General features: G+C 47.0%; 1 protein-coding gene across 4 annotated transcripts in view; it reads right to left on the bottom strand.

Annotated features, from left to right (window-relative positions):
• The window catches only part of zbtb16a (zinc finger and BTB domain containing 16a), a 78,725-nt gene that overhangs the window by 21,365 nt on the left and 43,998 nt on the right, over window positions 1-13,362 (bottom strand). For all 4 annotated transcript variants that reach the window (XM_057053883.1, XM_057053886.1, XM_057053884.1 and 1 more), the window contains exon 4: window positions 8,883-8,969. In XM_057053883.1, coding sequence (XP_056909863.1) covers window positions 8,883-8,969 — 87 coding nt within the window. The remainder of the gene's footprint in view (window positions 1-8,882; window positions 8,970-13,362) is intronic.

Here is a 13,362-nt window from a genome sequence, read left to right as displayed (position 1 = left end):
GCGACATGCTGAGATCACACAGCTGATTGGGGCTTTGATTTTATTTCACCAGGAAAGATCATCTCCACGGGCAGCGTCCGCGCGGGTTTGATTTCACTGTGATCCGATTAGAGACGAGCTGCTTTGTGTTTTTGTACGGAAAAAAAAAAACAACCCCAGAGTGAGACGCCGCAGAGATGAGAGAAAACTGAGCTTTCAGGAAATCACCTGAGCTCCTCTGATCCAGGTATTCCAACTAATCTCCAAAACAACAACAAGCAGAAAAGATGAGGATTTTTCCGAGAGCATTATTTAAAAATCAGCAGCAGCTTTTGTTTAAAACTGCTGATTAAAGAGGGGAGACGCCTCAAAGATCCTCTCTGGGCAACATCCAGTGCAACGGCTGACCAGCAGGGGGTGCTGCTGTGCCTACACACACAAACACACGCGCGCGCACACACACACACACGCACACACACACACACACACACAGGTTCCCATTGCAGAAGAACTGGGAAAAGTCCTCATATGACCTTGAGTTCATAGAGTTTTCCTGCTCATTCAGGTGAGTGAGCGCAAGGCTCAACCTGGAAAATGGACTTCCAGAAGAGTCGAGTATAAAGTGATCAACCGAGTTCACACTTACCAACTGAAGCACTTTGATATTGAAGCATTTTCCGTTTTCAGTTGCTTCATAATCTTCACACAAGAAAAAAAAGGGAAGACATTCCGTGGATTTTTAATCGTTTTAGTTTATATAGGAAAATTCATTCAGGCTCTTGTTCATAATTTAAAAAACTTCAGCTCTGATTTGATGTTTTCACTTATATATTTGTTCCTTTAATCTTTAAACATCAAACGACAAGAACATTTTCCTCAGTTTCAGATTTTAAAACAAAAAATCCGACCAATTTTTTATGACCAATTTTATAGTTCAGAAAAAATATTTATAGATGTATAAACAAAGTTATGCATGCAGTGATTTTTAAATTTCTTTCTATAAAGCTACTTAAATCATTTCTTAAATCTTTAAATAGTTTTCTGGGAATTTAATTGTTTTTAATTTAGTATTAGTGGATTCAAACTGAACTTGTGTGTTCAGAAATGTGGAAAAGGCTCAACAGCTAAACTTAAACTTAAACTAGAAGAACAATCAGATCAGTTTAGAATCTTCTGACCGAGATTTCTTTAAGAAAATACAAGAAATAAATGAATCCTCAATACCAGGAACAATGTTCATTTACATTTTAAATCTTATTTTAATTCTGGATATTGTTTTGTTTGTTAAATATATGTTGATTTTATAAAATGATTTAAAGAGCAAATAAACTTTTATGGTTTTATATTACATGTTTTATTAAAAAACTAATAAATTGTGTTATCTAAATTCCTGTAAATATATCAAATCAGAGGGAAAAAATAATTCTTAGATTATTGTATGATTATTTAAATGAATTGATGACCACATTATTGTTAAAATGTCTAATTTACTTTTATCACAATCACAAATGCTCTTTTTATAGTAATTATTGAGCCAATTAAAGTAAAAAAGCATTTATTTTCTTTAACCTGACATAAAAATAAACCTGTAAAACCTGTAAAATAAATGGTTTTACATAATTATGATAGATTAATTGAGAGATTAATTACACCGCTTTGCCTTTGCTGACAAAATTTAAAGATGCTTTTCTTTGATCGACTCTTAATGATCTTTCGGCATCCTTCTGTGGGCTCAGAAACAGGAAGTGAGGTCACGGTGAGTTTTGATGTAAATCTCCGCTCTGATTGGCTGACGGGGGGTTTCCTGCCTCGACTGTTGCTGAGTCAGCATCTTGCCACATGTGAGAGGACAACAGTCCGACCGGCTGATCTACATCAGGTTTAAAGTGTCTCGTCCCTCATCAGGAGGGATCCAGGTGGTGGAAACATGCTGAATTTTAATAATTCCGAATGGAACTCTGACAAAGATCATCTATTGGAACGTGAACTTGGGCTGTTTGACTATTTATTTGCTTTTATTGTGGCCTCTCATTTCAGGAGCTGCAGCAGATGATCCAGGCTGAAATATGAATTAAAGCCGGGCTTAAAGGGACATTCTGGGGAGGGGGACAAAGCACATGTCCAACGTTCTTCGGGGGGATCTAATCAAAAACAGCCAAAGCTCTGGACTGTGTGATGTTGAAAGGCAGACTTTCTCTCTTTTCTCCTCCCTCTTCTTCTACCCTGTTTAAGATTCCTGGCCTTTCACCTGACCCCAGGCCTCAGCCAGGGCAGTTGGGGAGGGGGATGATGGCCGGTGGGGGTTAAAGTGTAATCCTGGTCCTGTGACCACAAAGGCTGTGGCCCCGGAGGGCCAATGGCAGACCACATATTCCGAATTGCAATGTTATCCCTCAGCAAACCCTTCAGAGTGACTACATTTCACAGGATTACACGGCCGCACTCCTCTCTGCACCTCTAATGCCCCCCTTCAGCTTAACTCTGGGTTTTTATTGTCCGAACGGGAAAATATTAACTTTTCCACACAGTCCTATCAGTACGACCGGGTTTACGTCCGTCTATTAAGTTGAGCAATCGGCGTGCAGCATCTTTACAGCTCGCACATATCCGAGACCGTTCACATGCTGATATGTGGCTGCTAGCGTGCTGCTAATTGCTTGCTTAAAAAATCCATTAAGTCTTGTTTCTACAACAGCTTGCGTGCTCCATTATCATTAGTTTTATTCTGTGGAACCTTAACGAACTCTCTTTAACAGCACGCTGGCGGCGCGGCCCTGAACTCCGCTCCTGCATTTAACATAAAGAATGTGCACAACTTCACAAGATAGAGACAACTGAGGCGACACAGAAAAGCCCTAATTGACGCCTCCTCCGTTTTCCCAGGGTGAAGCCTGGAGGGGGGAGGGCCGGAGGTGGAGGGGGTGACACTGCTCTCCTGGAGTTGCGACTGTACAAAAGGAAGCAGATTTGCAGAGGAGGCGACCCCTGACCTCTAAAGCTGCAGAAAGGGTCCTCGGTGGCCTCAGAACCAGCCAATCAATCACCTTTGAGAGCCTGCTGGTCAGCCGGACTGTAAGGGGACACCGTGGTCTGGACTGCCGGACCCAACCCCCAAACATTCCTTTATAGACAAGAGGGGGGGTTTGGCATTAATTAAAAAGACTTGAAATGTTAGAAACACTTCAACAGTTAAAGCGCCTCGCTGCTCTGACCCGCATCGAGCTGTTTTCTGATAAAAAAAGGAGGAATTTTCTCTGGATTTTATCTGAAAACGTGTCGACAACAAGCCGTTGAAGTCAAACGACGGCATCACCGATAGGGGGAAAAGGAGGAAGCTTCACAATCAGAACAAAAGAATGTGAGAAATGAAGAAAATGCTGCACCGTCGTCCCTTCAGCACCTAAACTGAAGAGTAATGTTGTTCCCCACCAGGAGAACCCATCAGTTTTCTGACCCGAGAGGGGAAAATATTCTGTTCAGGGCTTCTATTTAAACATCGGTGTCACCGGCAGTAAGAAAATCACAACTGTCAACTTCAGAAAACTCATTTCACACCAAAAGTTTCGGCGTTCCTGCCACATTACGGCCGTCCCGCAGGACAAACACCAACTTTGCAGGCTCAAATGTCACAAACCAGAAGCTTCAAATGAGACTCGACTCAAAATGAGTATTTGCCGCCTTTAGACAACCCGGTTAACCGCGTTTCCGAGCTCGTCCGACTGAAACGGTTCCAAAATTACAACAAATGTTCGACGTGGAGCTCCGCAGATCAAAAGCATTCCGGCTCCCAAATGGGGAGCGTAAAGTGTCATTTCTGCTCAGAATGCTGTTTAACCAGGTCAAGTGTTGAGTCGCCGTTAACACCTGAACAAATATGAGCGGCAGAAACTGCGTGCAGCTTTACTGTGTGCAGGATGTGTTTTAGTGGTTGGAGCTCCGCAGATCTCAGAAGACGATCTGCTCTCAGGGGAAGCCTGGTGCTAACAGATAAGGGTCGGGACTCGAATGGCTCCACTTCAGAAGACCACCTCCAAGACTGAGGGCTTCCTCTCAACACCCAGCGCCCCGGCCCGTCTACAAAAGGGACGAACCCGTGCTGAGAAACATCATCAGGACGCTGCTTTCAAAACAAAATGTTGTACGCTAATAAAGAAAAATGGAAATCAAAGCAAAACGTAGCAGATCAAAAGCAGAAATACCAAATGTAAAAGCTCCATCAGCCCCCCCTCCCCCAAAGTGAGCTGGAGGCCTAAATTGCCCCTCCAGCCAGGTTGATCATTTCTGAGTGCCGACTCCAGGAGAGTCCGTCTAGGTGACGTTCCCAGAGACGAGGGAACTCCTGTTATCGCCATTAAATCCGTCCGGGGAACCAGAGCCAAAAAGCGGCGGCAGCAGCGGATTGACGGAGGTTAAGCTTCCATAATCAATATGACACCGCTAAGTGGCCTTTGATTGAGCTGCACGCAGAGGAACAGGACATTTGTGTGTACCAGCGGCAGCATTTGTCCGAAGCTAAATGCTCTTCAGAATGTCATTGTCGCGGGTACATTAACTTTTATACGAGTCAGAGAGACGCACTCGCAGTGTAGATGAACGGCCATTTTAATCTAAGTGGCCGCTCACTGCCATTAAGGCCATCAGCCGGGCAGAAACATTGTGTTCGGGGTAAAAAAAAGCTGCACATTTTCTTCGGGGAGCCAACGGAACGAGTTGGATTTGTTGGTGTGAGAGCTGGTGTCACCAGGCAACAGATCTGATGGTTTCTTTGTTTGGGGTGAAAGGTTGGAAGCACTCGTACTAATCTTCTTGCTTCACAATTAAAGAACAGAGGAAAGCTCTTCCCGCTCTCGAACAACAACAACACAAAGAAGAGGGTTTGAAAGGCTCCTCCATTGTCCCCCCTCCGCCCAATCGAAGGTATTTGCACTGTAAATTAAAAAAGGCTTTTTGCTGCTGTTTTAACACTCGGCTCTGACCACAAACAGCTCCGATCTAATTACAGAAGGTTTACGTCAAATACAAAAGAACGCTGCCACTGTCGGTGCGGTTCCACATCCAGTCCTGCTCTGTGCTCCTGGGCAAATCATTTTGGGTTCAAAGTCTGACCAGACGTTGAAATGCAAAGTTATTTCTGAGTCTGGAATTGTCCTTATTCTCTCCAGAGCGGTGAAGGCCTCCATTTTAAATTCCTCTTCCTCTTTTTTTATTCATTCTCTTGTGACAGTGATGTGAAAAGCTTCCAGGCACCAGGCAGGTTCATCAGGAACCTTTAGGGGGGCCTTGGAATTCATTTGATCACTCCAACTGTACATTTCGCTGCAGGTTTCGACTGCCTGGTTGATCGTCTTCCGGTAAAGGCTGAGCATCAACAACATGGACACGCGTGCAGCAGTTCTTGGTCCCAATAAAAGTCTTGATGAAGGCTGCAGACTCAGAGTGGGGGCCAGGCTTAAGGGCCGATGGTGGAAATGAAATGGTTCATCGTCAATAGCTGTAGCATTGCTGCGGCTAATCAGTGGGGGTGGTGGTCCTACTATACTATTGAATATTTCCTGGTAACCAACTGCAGCACAATTCCTACATTTAGTGTCTTTCTTGGCCAGTTTTCATCCCCATGAAACCAATAAAACCAGAGCATGAGACATTAAAGAGGTCTGGATCCCGGCGACATTGGCAGCTGCTAACATGCTATTGTTACCAGGGAGACAAGGGGCGTCCAGGGGAGTGCGGATTGTCCAACAACGGGACACACTCGCCAGGGTTGTGGCTGAGACACGTCCTCATTGTGAATGCAGGGAGGCAGTGCATGCTGGGTATTGGCTGGCCAGATTTGCAGCATGTCCTGCTGACTTCCATTTTATAGCCTGTGAATCGCAGAGCCCTCTGGGAGTCTATAATCCCCCCCCCCCATGCCCCAGTCTCCCACTGCTGTACCACATCATGTTACTGCTCTCTCTGGATCTGAGCTTCACAATGATCCATGTAGGGATCCTCTGCTGCACCAGTACATCCCAATTTACCACTGGATCCCCACCACCTATGAGAACACCACGTCCCCCAGCATGCCATTGTCCCCTGGTTTCCCGTGGCGACGCCTCAAAGCGACAGTGCCCACCATGACATTAAGCCTCTGCGGTTTGGGGGCCATCCTGGGTATCTGTGAATGGACGAAGCTGGTTTCAGACGGACGGAGCCGTGCCAGCTCTCATTCACACATTTCATCTCATTTACACACCCGCACACAAGGAAACAGTGTCACAGAGCGCTCGCCGGGTGTCGTCACACCGCATCTGGGCAGCGGATCCACCAGCCCGCCTGGAAAAACTCATTTAGATCTTATCAGTGGAAATCTGTTTGCTGAGGGAGGAAGAGAAGGAGTGACTGTAGTCCCGATACTTGATTTAATTTAGCCTCCGATAGCGTCTCACACCGCTTTCGCTCCTCGGATTTTAGAAGGTGAACGAGGGTCGGCGACGGAGGGCTGGAGCGAGGAAGAGGTTTTAAATCGCCATGACAACAACAACAATCGCTTTGCCGAGTCGGTCCCGAGTTAGCGATGACTGATCTTCACAGAGAAACGGCAGATTGTTTTAAATAAAAAATGATCGGGGAACCAAAAAGTCTTCACGTGATGTCAGAAACATCTGGATGAGCAGCAGATGTGACGCGGGCCGCCGTCCTGCCGCGGCCCGTTTGTCCAGCCGACGACGATGGCAGCAGGAGCCGACTTGTAATGTTTCATTTGCAAAGCAGTTTTAATTCTGCAGATAATTCAAATGATCAGTTTATGTTCCTGTGTGTGTGTGTGTGTGTGTGTGTTTTGCGCGAGGGTGTCTCCGCTCTCTGTCTGGCCTGGAAGAATATTTGCTTTGCTTATCGCCGCTCTAATGCTCACTGACAACTTAATAACATCACAATTAACTAAATGCTAAACAGATGCAGACGAGCTAATGTGATTGAAACAATCGGCACTTTTGACGTGACCCCGGAGCACCGCTGCCATTGGCCTAATTTACTTGACTGACAAGTGTGATTTTGTGTGTGTGAGTGTGTGTGAGTGTGTGTTCTTGTACTTGCTACATACTGAGTATCAATGCCTGCAGTCTACTAGCAAAGTGAGGACATGTTGGCTGGTCCACACACTTTATTTGAGGGTTAAGACTTGGTTTTAAGGTCGAGGTTAGAGTAGTTCGGGTTTGGGACAGGGACGGAGACAGATGAGGACAGAGACAACTGAAAATAAGACATAAACCTGCAAAACTCTTTACAACCTGATGCCACAGAAGACCTCACAAGGTCTTGACTGAACTGCCTCGTGTGGTTCAAGGACGAAACCAAGGACGAGTCAAAACGGGCCTGTGGTGGACAACGGTAACATCACCGCCGCAGGAACAGACGCGCGGTTGTTGCGTCTGTGCTCAGAATTCCCCGTTTCTCCTCTGGAGCCGATTCAACGAGCACATTTATTTTGCGTCTGCTCCTTATTTAATTAGGATGAGATATAATCCTTGTTAATCGAGCCTCATCGAATGAATCCCAGCTCATCGCAACCTGCTGATCCAAACTGTGGGTCCAGATGAAAATGTTCTCGGAGATCAGAGGCGCCGGTGGTTCAACTGACTGGTTTCCAGCGCGGATGAAGACGGTTCTTGTTGCTGGTTTATTTGGGAGCGCCAGACGGGTGTAAACGCACGTGGTCGCGCTGCGGCTCGTTAGCTTGAAGAAGATCAGGTAGGATCGGGAGCAGTAAAGCTGTCTGGTCAGATTTCTGCAGACTGCGATCCATCAGTGGCCTCGCCATGGAGATCACTTCCTGCCGGACCACCAGCCGCCTGGCAGGAACACTAGTCTGGCCCCCGCTGACACGACCACCCCCACTTCTCCTGGACTCTGCCTGGTATGTCTATATTTAGAGTGCTGCCTTCCGCTGTTATGTCTGCTGGATCATTAGCCTTGTTTAACCTGTCTTTAGCCCTGACGAGCTGATTGGCTGGAGACGCAACCCCCAAACCCCTCCGAGCCCAAAACATTGTCCCCCTTCCCTCTCCGACATGTGGTGCGTAAGGCGGGGGCCAGAGGAGCCGTTAAAGAGACGTTACGGTCCGTGCTAAGGAACAACATCTCCCGACTGCGTTCACAGTCGTTTCCAGTCCGACGGCGTTGCCGTTACAGATAAATTTAAAGCGATTAGCCCGGAAGAAGCCCGGCGGTCCTGACAACAGTCCTACAGCGAGTTGTAGGAAACACTTCCTGTTGGATCACTCGGCTCATGATGGAAAGCTTCATGGGATCATCAGCGGCGGTGGAATTCATCTGGGCTGAGGAGGATTTATTCCTCCTATTTACATCTTGGCAGCGGCGACGTTCTCGTCTTGCCGTCTTCATAACGGAGCTCCGATAAACAACGTTGACCTGCCAACTTTTCCCGGCTTGTTGATTAATGTTGGCTCCGTTTTGATTTGAGGTCAAGTGGGATTAATCCGAGCCGATGTGATCTGTCTGTCAATCCCGGATCCCGTTGACCCCAGGAGGCCGACCAGAACCAAGAGCCTCACCGCAGAACTCATTAACGCCGAAATAACTCCAGAACGGCAGACATTTGGGTTGGATTTACGGGAGTAAATCAAAAATAAACGCGCACAAATTTTTCCGATAGTTTCGTCCCGTTTGAATTCGAAATTGGACAACAGAAGCCGAATGTTTTCAAATCTGCCAGTGCAATTAGATTCTTCTCCCAAATCCAGAAAAGGATCCTTCAAAATATCAGCAGGTTGTCACATCTGTGGTGTCCTGGCCACTTCTGTCTTAGTGTGTGTGTGTGTGTGTGTGTGTGTGTGTGTGTGTGTGTGTGTGTGTGTGTGTGTGTGTGTGTGTGTCCTGTGTGTGTGTGTGTGTGTTCATACCGGTGTGGATCTGCCGGTGAGCCTCCAGGGATTCTTCCGTCTGGAACTGGGCTCCACACTGGTCACAAACAATGGCCTTCTCACCGGCTGCATAAACAGAGACGAGAGTTTTGATTATTAAACCACAATTTGAAACATTTCCCAACAAAATGATGGAATCACCGTGGTGGCTGACAGCAGATGAGTACTCGACAAGAGCCGATTCTTGTTTAGTATAATAAATAAAGCCTCTCCGGCCAAGTGGAAAAACAAAATCTTGTGAAATCGCCACCACTCATCCAACACTGTCAAATACTGATATTAAAATTTGACATGAACAATAACATTTGCGGAGGAGCGACGCGGCTTCCTTCTGCACGCGCACTGACGGCATGTGAATATGTCAACATGGATGTTCACACTCTGGAATGGAGGCGGATAAATTCCGGCCGTGCGCGCTCATATGAGCTTAACAAAAACACGGAACTGAAACATTCTTGTGGGCGAGTCAAGATCATAAAGCAAAGTTATCATGCAGGAGTCCCAGTTACAGCACAATCTGCTGCTGTTTATGTTAGCATGCAGCTGCTCAGCCGGAGCAGCCGCGCAGCTTTATGAAGGTGTGCAACCATAAATAACACACACACACACCACCACACACAACACACACACACACACACACACACACACAAAGTTGGGTTACTTTTTATGGCTTGGCAATGAACGGCGTGCATGCCCAACTCGAACGGCGCACGCATGCATGTGCACATAACATCTGGATATGTGTGCATGCTGAGGTGTGCATGTGTTTTCTCCCCGCCGAGCTCAGAGCGATCCGGAGCTCGGTTTGTTCTTGGCATGGCCCGCCAGGTTACGACACCTCCAGAGCGCCGAGAACACAATGAAAACAGGAAGCCGATTCTTAGATGACACAAAAGTTCGGGAGAGATAGCTTGTGCGGTTTCGCAACCGCAGTGACACGAGGGAACGGCCTGTACTGTAATAAGCCCCAGCAAATGCAGAAATGACACAGAGCGTACTTGACACAGCGTGCCTGCCAGTACTGCGCTTATGCAACAAGTTATGCAAAAAGACGGCGTGCCGTCTGCACAAGTGAGCGTGACTTGATCGTAGGCTGCTGCGTTTCGACCCTTAACTCCAGATTTGCTTCTATCCAGCCACTTTGGCCCGAGCCATCGGAGGTGACGGCATGTTTCGGAACCAGATGCATGCAGAGGGGGCGCCGCTGGTGGCGTGAGTGCATGGCGCACGGTCGTCATGAGCATACGGAGGAATTAGCTGCAAACGCAGCCGCTTAACCTGCAGGTAAAGACCCGGCCCGGCCCTTAAGCAAACAAGAAAAAAACAAGACCTGCAGCACAAAGGAAGTTCCTACACACTGCCATTTAAACAGGAAGTGGTTTGATTGTTCTCGGCGTGCCACGCGGCTTACGGGGGATACAGCAAAAGTGCCATTCTCTGGCGATGTGAAGGAGTCCGTCAGTTCACGCTGGGGTTCGCTATTCAGACTAAAGATGCCGCGGCGCTGGTCCCAGAGGGACCATTAAATGCACCACGGCTGCTACGATATCACTGCTACACCAAATTAATTTGCTCTAATCTCGAAAAGAGGTAACCTTAATTAGCATTAGCGCAGTGTGGTCTAAAATCAGCACTGAAAGATGCCTAAAAAGAAAAAGCACAGTCCAGAGTGAGTTTTGTAGGTTTCCCTTCACAGCGTCGGAGTTTTGGGTTACTAATGACTCGGCCTCACAGACAGCGCAGCAGCAGTCTTCTGGGAGGCCACGAGGCAGGCATGTGCTAAATTGGCCAGGGATAGGACTTTAGTAGGGGGCACGGCCCCTGCTTGTGGCACGAGGACATAAATTGTGAGGAAATGCCTGCACAGCGCCTTCGCTTCAAGGGGAACGGAGCTGCGTGAGGTCACTGGGGGGCAGAGGGTGGCGGAAAGGAAGAGGGGGTACATACGGCCAGGCAGCCACCCAAACAGATGCCCGTCACTCCTGTTAGCCACTCACTCGTGAGAGGGGCCCTCGGCTTGGCAACGGCCATTTTCACTGCCAAATTAAAGTGATAAATCTCAAAGAGCCGTCGATCGTAACAGGCCGGGTTAACCGGGACTCTCAGAACTGGAGCGGAGAAGCAGCTCTTGACCTGGTTTTCAATCAAATATTAGCGACAGAATCAAGGATTAAACGGGTGTAATTGATGCGGTAAAGCGAAGGGACTACAAACTTCCAGCCTTCTGTCACACCCACGTGCCACATTGCCACAGATTTCGCTGACATAATTAAAGTTGCGCAACTCACACCTAGTAAGTTTATGTGTGCATGTTGGGAGGTGAGGAAACGCTGGTGATCAGGTGCCAGATGCCGCGCGGGGCCAAACTTCCCTTTTCACTTCCCTCTCTGAAATATTGCCCAACTGTTGCTGCAGTGGAACCCCTCTATGGCTCTGATATTTCATAAAAAGGCCGTAAAGGAGAAGTCAGACAGCTGCCCGTCGATCAAGTCAAACGCCTCTGAAACGCCGAGAGCAACACGACCCAACAGCCCCCCTCAGCTACTGGAAACCTGCTCTGTCTTCAGAGAACCTTTGCCTCTCATCTGGGTCAATTCTCAATTTAATCCTCAGTACAGGAGAATAATCTGACTGTGGCACCGTCCACTGACATTGCGACTGTGAAATTAGAAGCATTTAGGCTGCGCTTGTTGTGAAAGTGCCCTATAAAAGTGCAAGAGTCTCTTGCTTTTATTCCGGAGTTCCATTTTATTTAAGTGCTTTCTCACCAGCAGCGCAGAATTGGGCCGTTAGCTCACCAAGTGGACTTCACGGCAGAAAAACTTGGCTGTTTTAAGCGATTTCCCATCGCGACCACGTACTTATTTGCCCGTTTACCCCATAGACTTCAGGCTTCTTTGAACACTAATTTCACGTGTGCTTTGAGGTGCAAATGAAAAACATTACAGTGACGGGAAGAAAACGAGGAGGCTCGGCGGTGTGATCTCATAATGCCGCCATTCAGGAGCCGGGCTCATTCAGCAGAACCAGTCAGAGACAGACAAAGACTTGTGTGGGATGAAACTCGGCTTTTGTGCTCTTGTGCTAATATTTCTGTGCCCAAACACAGACTTGACACTTGTTGTTCCAGCCTTCTCTCTCTCTCACAGGTAGGTGCTTATACCCCCCCCCCCCGAACAGGAATCAGAGCCTAAACAGAATCTTTCATCAAAGACAGTTGAGAATTAAACATAAGAGTGTGCGAATCAGCCTTTGTTCATAGCTAAACACAGAAAGTAGGACACAATGTTGGTAGGAGAGCTAAACATTCCGCTGCATTCACACTCCAGCGCTGTTTCTTTCCTTAAGATGATGAAGCGTCGCGTTCAAAGGTTTGTATCAAACATTCGACAAAATCCGCGGCGAAGCACATTTTCCTTCTTTCTTTAAGAACAGAAACAGCAAACGAGCAAAGAGGCTTTGCGCCCGCCGCCACACAGCGGTCCAAAACGAGTCGCCCCGAGGTGCCGCGTGGCCACTCGCGCCCGATGACGCGACGCCGTTCATCAGAAAAAGGAGTCGTGGCCAACAGATTCCTCGAGGAGGAAAAGTTCAACAATAGACCTCAACTGTTCCGCTGGAGGAGAAATGCCGTAGCACGAAAAAAAAAAGCCAAAATCAAGCCAGGACAGTCCATCACATGTCGGGACAAAGTGGTGAACACGCCGCTCTGATTGCACGTCTGCCGTTTTTATGAACAAAGTTTGCCTGTTTCCAGAAGTCCATAAACTGGTTTCTGTGGACCCGGTTTCACACAATGTCCCATCAAGCACAGAACATTTTCTGTACTGTTCTGACTGATTTTAATCCCAACAGATTGAAAGTTTGAAATTCATTTGGAACATTGCTAATTTAGCTAATTTAGAGTTTTAGCCCTACAGCTAAAGTCTGGAGCTGCTAAGTGCTGCATCTGAAGGACATTTCCCAACAGGTTTGGTTCAAAGGCTCAGGTGAGGAACTCTTGAGTTCTTCAGATCACGAGGTAAAGAGAGAAACACCCATAAGGTCTCATTTGGAAGCTAAAACACATTTGGCCTCAGGGGTCCCGCAAGGTTCAATCTTATCACCTCTTCCTTTTTATTCAAATAATACAACCAAATAAATCTTTGTGGAGCTGTAACAAAAGAACATAAAAATGTTTAAAACACAGCAAAAATGGGAACTCTTCTCACACTCCAGAGTGATGACAGAAATGTCTCATTTTTAATTGCCTCTTCAAATCCCTCAGCATTTATCTCTGAAAAAACAAATGAAAATTTCCTTTGTTTTGGGTTTATTTTAAAGTGAGGTCAAGTAAAACATTACATTTCTCTAAAATCTAGAACTAGAATTTGAAGTCAAGATGAACCTGTGATGGTTAACCTGACATTTAGCATGCAGAGAGAGAGAGATGTGACAGGAGGTAGACAGCCACACACAC

The sequence above is a fragment of the Takifugu flavidus genome, chromosome 14, assembly GCF_003711565.1.
Source record: "Takifugu flavidus isolate HTHZ2018 chromosome 14, ASM371156v2, whole genome shotgun sequence".
NCBI classification, from domain to species: Eukaryota; Metazoa; Chordata; class Actinopteri; order Tetraodontiformes; family Tetraodontidae; genus Takifugu; species Takifugu flavidus.
Note: the sequence above shows the minus strand (reverse complement) of the source record. Positions and strands in the feature narration are given on the sequence as shown.